Raw genomic sequence first — 5,571 nt, forward strand, 5'->3', positions numbered from 1 at the left:
ATCCAAACAACTCTTGATTCATGAGGTTGACTACCACTATATCGTCCTAAAAGGATGTACATGGAGTCCAAGGAGAAGTATATTTAATCTCAAAAATATGTCCTTGATTGAATGAATGAAGAATGATTGATCAATAAATAGGGTAGCTCATGAAGAATCTGGGTTCTCCTACCTATGTATCCTTATAGTGCAATAAGGAAATCAGAGCTTTCGTAGTTCATCCTACTACGACTGAAACAAAATGGAACGAGATTGATTCTCCAGGGTAAATAAACCTTCAAAGCTAAAAAGGAGTGCCAAGGTTCACAACCTTTTAGGCAAGGCATCACTTCCAGAGTCTAAAACTGATGATGTCAAGGAACTGAACTGACAAGGTTTATTACCTACAGGGATAAGAGAATCAAATTCCAGAGTCTATGACTCTCAAGGCAAAGGACCAAATTGGATAGCCAAAGTTTATCACCTTACAAGGTCAAGGAACAATGTCTAGAAACAAGGAAGCTATAAGTAATGCAACTAGGAAGCTCATGGAGAGTTTGACCCTGGCTCAGGATGAACGATGGCGGCATGCTTTACACATGCAAGTAGGACGGGAAGTGGTGTTTCCAGTGGCGAACGGGTGAGTAACGCATAAGAACCTGCCCTTAGGAGGGGGACAACAACTCGAAACGGCTGCTAATACCCCGTAGGTTGATGGGCGAAAGGAGGAATCCGCTTTAGGAGGGGCTCGCGTCTGATTAGCTAGTCCAGAGTCCATGACTCTCAAGGCAAAGGACCAAATTGAATAGCCAAGTTTTAACACCTCAAAAGAAAAGAGAAACATATACTTGAGTTTTACCTCATGTGTGACTTCATCTTCAATCAAACATTCATCCTTGGCAAACTTGATCTTGAAGCCTTTGTCACAAAGTTGACTAATACTTAGAAGATCTTTCTTTAGTCCTTCAACATACAGAACATCTTCGATGGATGTGAAAGGTGGTGATTCAACTTTTTCTATGCCAAGAATTCTTCCTTTGTTGTTATATCCATATGTAACATAACCCTTGGCCTTAAGCACTAGATTTGAAAATTTGTTAATGTCTCCCGACATATGCTTGGAACAACCACTATCGAGATACCAAATATTTGAGGTGGTTTTCAAGCATACCTACAAAAAAATCAAGTTTTGTTAGGTACCCAAATTGCTTTGGGTCCTTCATAATTAGTATCTTTCTTTACCCACGCATAATGTCCATTTTCCACACTAAATTTTCTAACATAGCAAGCATTAGGTGTATGGCCAACTATTCCATAATAAAAACAAGTAGGTTCAAAATTGCTTCTATATCTAGGAACATAAGATTTCTTTTTAACAAATGTTTTTCTTTTAGGATAGTATTGAACAACTTTTGGTTTGTTCACTTTCTCTTTGGATGGTTGGTCATTAGCTTTAAGAAAGATAGTTTTACTAGAACTTAGTTTGGAAAACTTTGAATAACCAAGTCCACTTTTATCAGTGAAATATCTTTAATGAGGACACCTTCCAACCTAATTTATACTTTCTCATACCTATCAAGAACTCTTTTTAATTGGACAATTTGGAAAGAAAGGGATTCACAATTTTGACATACAAAATTCTGTTTTTCACTAATCATCTTTTGTTTTTCATCTTCGATATCTTTTTCCATTGTCACGACTTTTTCTTTTAGAGATGAAATTAGTTTATTTTGTGATGATATTGTTTTATACAGAATTTTGCATTCTTTAAGAAGTTCATTTATGGCACCTTGTGCATCACTACCATAAAGAGAAAAATCGTTATTAACCTCATCTTCTTCATCATCGGAATGGTGTGAAGCCATAAATGCTAAATTTGCACATTCGTCGCTTTCCGATCCAGACGAAGAAATTATCTCATTATCTTTCCATGCACCATATGCTTTTTTATTCTTGAATTCCTTCTTGCCTTAAAAGCCACCTTTCGTGGAGAGTTTCAGACAATCCGACTTTATATGACCTTGCTTTCCACATTCATAGAATGTGACATATTGTGTAGACGTGGAAGCCTCCCTTTTCCTGAAATGTTTATTTCTTTTTGCATAAAAGGATTTGTCATTTTTACCAAAAAACTTACCAAGCCTTTTAATAAGGAGCATGAAATTTTTATTTTCCTCTGGTGTGCCATCATCTTTATCTTCTTTTGAATCTACTTTCAAAGCAATTCCTTTGGATTTCTTCTCTTGAATTTCATGCTTTTCAAGTCTTCTAAGTTCAAGTTCATGTTCTTGGAGTTTTCTGAATAATGATGCAGACGTTATGGTAGAAAGACTTTTCTTTTCCGATATAGCTGTCACTTTTGGTTTCCATTCTATAGTCAAGGATCTTAGCACTTTAAGGTTGAGATCATCATTTGCAAAGGTCTTTGTGAGTGCAATTAAATGATTCGTCAAGTGAATAGATCTTTGCTGCAATGCAACAGTGCGTTCTTCGAGATGCATTATGAACATTTCATATTCTTGACTCAATGTGTTCAATCTGGATCTTTTAACATCAGCGATTCCTTCACGAGTCTCCACCAAAGTGTCCCATATTTCTTTTGCCGATTTACATTGAGAGGTACGGAAAAAATCGTCCATAATTAATGCACTTTGAAGAAGATTGATAGCTTTATTTTCATTAAGTATTCTTTTCTTGTCATCTTCATCATAAGAACTTTTAACCTTAGGAATGGCAACACCATTAACCATACTAGTTGGATTATGCGGACCATTTTCAACGGCTTCCCATATACCATCTCCTTGTGCTTGTAAATGTGCCTTCATGCGGGTTTTCTAGAAGTAAAAATATTCTCCAGAAAATATAGGGGTTTGTTGCTACTACCACCATATTTGGAAACCAGGTTTGTGCTATGGGAAGCCATACTGGATCTTAAAGGAACATGTCACCTATAACCTGATCTGATACCAATTGTAATTTGAGTGTGCACCTAAGGAGGGGGGGGGTGAATTAGGTACTATGAAATTTTTTCCAGTTATTTGACTTATTTTAAGAATCTTTCCTAAGTGATTACTATGTGATAAAAGCGGTAAATACAGAAAGATAAAGAACACCGAGAGATATCCTGGTTCCCCTCACAGTCCGAGAGTACTCCAGTCCCCTTTCAACATGAAAGAGATTTTACTATTGTTAGGACTTATACAAGACTCTTCCTAGTCTTCCTATACAGACACTAACAATCACACCAAGAACAATCCTCTTGGATTTTTCACTAAGTTCAAAAGGAGAACAATCCTCCCTTTAATGAACCTCTTGTTTCCAACAATCCTGGACAACAAGGATACACAAAGTAATATGAATTTTTTATAAGTATGTGAAATAGAATTGTATAAGTATCAATCTATGGATTAATCTTCTCCTTATAACAAACACATATATTAATGATATATAAGTGTTCACTATGAATGAAATGAAACTTAGAATGATTTTATATGAAAGTTAAGTGCGAAAAGGTTCACTCTTAACATTATGGTTTTGAACACTTAGAGAATTTTTGAAAGATGAAAAGAGTATTTGAATGTTTGAAAATTTGAAAAAGGAGGTGAGATTAAAATCTGAAGAAATGGTGTTTATATAGCCCTAATGCACCTCTACAAATGAGTACAAACCATGAAAGGATGCCATGCTTCAAGAACTAGTTTTGAAAACAAAAGAAATGAAAAAATGAAACTTTTTTCAGGCACTGGTATATTGGTAATCAGTTAATCAAAAGTGGTTAATCGATTACACCCTTGTAACGTGCAAAAGATTTCAAAATTTTCTCCTGTTAATCGACTAGCACAATGTTGTTAATCGATTAACATCCCCACAGAATGCAAAACTAGTTATTTTTCAAAGAGAAGAACTTTGGCAAGATGCACCCAAACATTTTAAACAAATATGATATGAATGTATGAAGACTTGAACACTTGTATACTCATTAGAAATATTGAATGCTATATACCTTATCATTCATGATCAATCCATAAGTATCTCTTCAAAACTATACATAATATGAAACTTGTGTTTGCTTTAGAAGTCTTTTAGCCATTTCTTTTTGTCAATCCATTCTTGCTTCGTAGAATCTTGCCATCATCAAAACACTTGAGAAGCATGACTTTACAAATATTTGAGTGAAAAAGGAGCAAAAAAGGATGCAGCTTCGGAAATAATCACATACACCATTGAACGCATACGATAGGGTCATTAAAGTTGCATCGCGCGCCATGTAAGGCATCACGCCGCGATAGTCATCTTTTATGAGCTTTTCTGACGCGTTCTGGTCCATTTTGACGCCAATAAAAGGGGATTTTCTGCAATTTCATAAGGGTTATGATTTGGAGGAAGTAAAGAACGATTTTGAGAGCACAAGTGGTGATTTTTAGAGCATTTGAAGCCATTGGAGGTCATCACTTCAAGGGATTTCATATTTTACCTTTGTCTATCAATTATGGTATTGTTAATTTCATTATGAGTAGCTAAGCTGCTCTAGGTTAGATTGTGTTATGATGAAGCTATTTCACTATTGTTAGAATCTATGTTGATTTAACTCTATATGAACCTTTTTATATATAATTCCATTCAATTTCTTATTGATCTTAATACCTTTTATGTGAGATACTCTTTTAATTTGATCTTGGGCATATAGGGAATACTGACCACTAGTCTATATGTTAAACATAGGGAAATTGTTGTACTTACACTGGTTGAATAGGAGACCCCGAGTAGTGGCATAAGGAATTAATGTTATATACATCGCCTAGCCCTGCTTACGCTGATGGACTAGGGATAGAAAGTTCTGAGTAGTAGTTAGTGAGTTATTTCATGAGGGATCGACTATAATGGTTTTGTTAATTCGGCATGGGGTTATATTGATAAGACCATTCATAAAAGGCATCAAACATCAATAATAGAGGAATAGGGGATTATAGAACACAACATGACCGCGTTCGTGATTTTGTTTACTCGTTTATTTACTTTTCCCACTAAAACTCAAAAGAACCCAATTTTTACTAGTTTTTGAAGGTAGCAAGAAACACAAGAAAGGGGGAGGGGGTGAATTGGGTTTCTAAAAACAAAATCTTTTTGAAAACCAACTCAATCAAACAATAACACGAACAAGAAAAGTAATGGAGTTATTTTTATATTGGTCCGCTGTTAACGAAGCTACCTCCAGTCCACCCTACCAAGGTGATTTTGCCTTCTTAACAAGGACTTAATCTATTATAACCGAAATTGATTACAGACACCACAAAGACAAACCTTCTTTGTCTTCTTGATTCTATCTGACTAAAACCTAATCGCTCAAGGAAACCACTAAAACAACTAGATTTACAAGTTTATGTTTACAAAGAATGCTTCTAAGAAAGCAGATTAACACAAGATCAATACAAAGAATATTTCACACAATAACGAGCAATAACTCTTGTGCGTTTACAAATAATATACACAAAAAATATTTACTTTAGCTGAGAGTGTGTGTATGTTCAATAGTGTAAGCATTAGCAAGCCTTAGCAACTTCTTCCATTCTTCCAAGTCTCCTTTATATAGGC

At 35.2% G+C, this 5,571-nt stretch overlaps 1 protein-coding gene across 1 annotated transcript; it reads right to left on the bottom strand.

The window, feature by feature from the left end:
* Positions 1–547: 547 nt before the first annotated feature.
* Positions 548–2,804, bottom strand: LOC127135908 (uncharacterized). The gene is made up of 3 exons (XM_051062533.1): positions 2,117–2,804; positions 1,614–1,948; positions 548–1,150 (listed from the first exon to the last, which is right to left on the bottom strand). The coding sequence occupies exons 1-3, from the start codon at positions 2,802–2,804 to the stop codon at positions 548–550; spliced, it is 1,626 nt and encodes a 541-aa protein (XP_050918490.1).
* Between the last annotated feature and the right edge of the window lie 2,767 nt (positions 2,805–5,571).

Source organism: Lathyrus oleraceus, chromosome 4 (genome assembly GCF_024323335.1).
Source record: "Lathyrus oleraceus cultivar Zhongwan6 chromosome 4, CAAS_Psat_ZW6_1.0, whole genome shotgun sequence".
Taxonomy (NCBI): Eukaryota; Viridiplantae; Streptophyta; class Magnoliopsida; order Fabales; family Fabaceae; genus Lathyrus; species Lathyrus oleraceus.

Coding starts and splice junctions, on each gene's coding strand:
- LOC127135908 (XM_051062533.1), bottom strand. CDS start 2,804: ATGAAGGCACATTTACAAGCACAAGGAGATGGTATATGGGAAGCCGTT. Junction 1,949..2,116: donor GCTCCTTATTAAAAGGCTTG/GTAAGTTTTTTG, acceptor GTGGCTTTTAAG/GCAAGAAGGAATTCAAGAAT. Junction 1,151..1,613: donor TTAGTGAAAAACAGAATTTT/GTATGTCAAAAT, acceptor ATTTTTTTGTAG/GTATGCTTGAAAACCACCTC.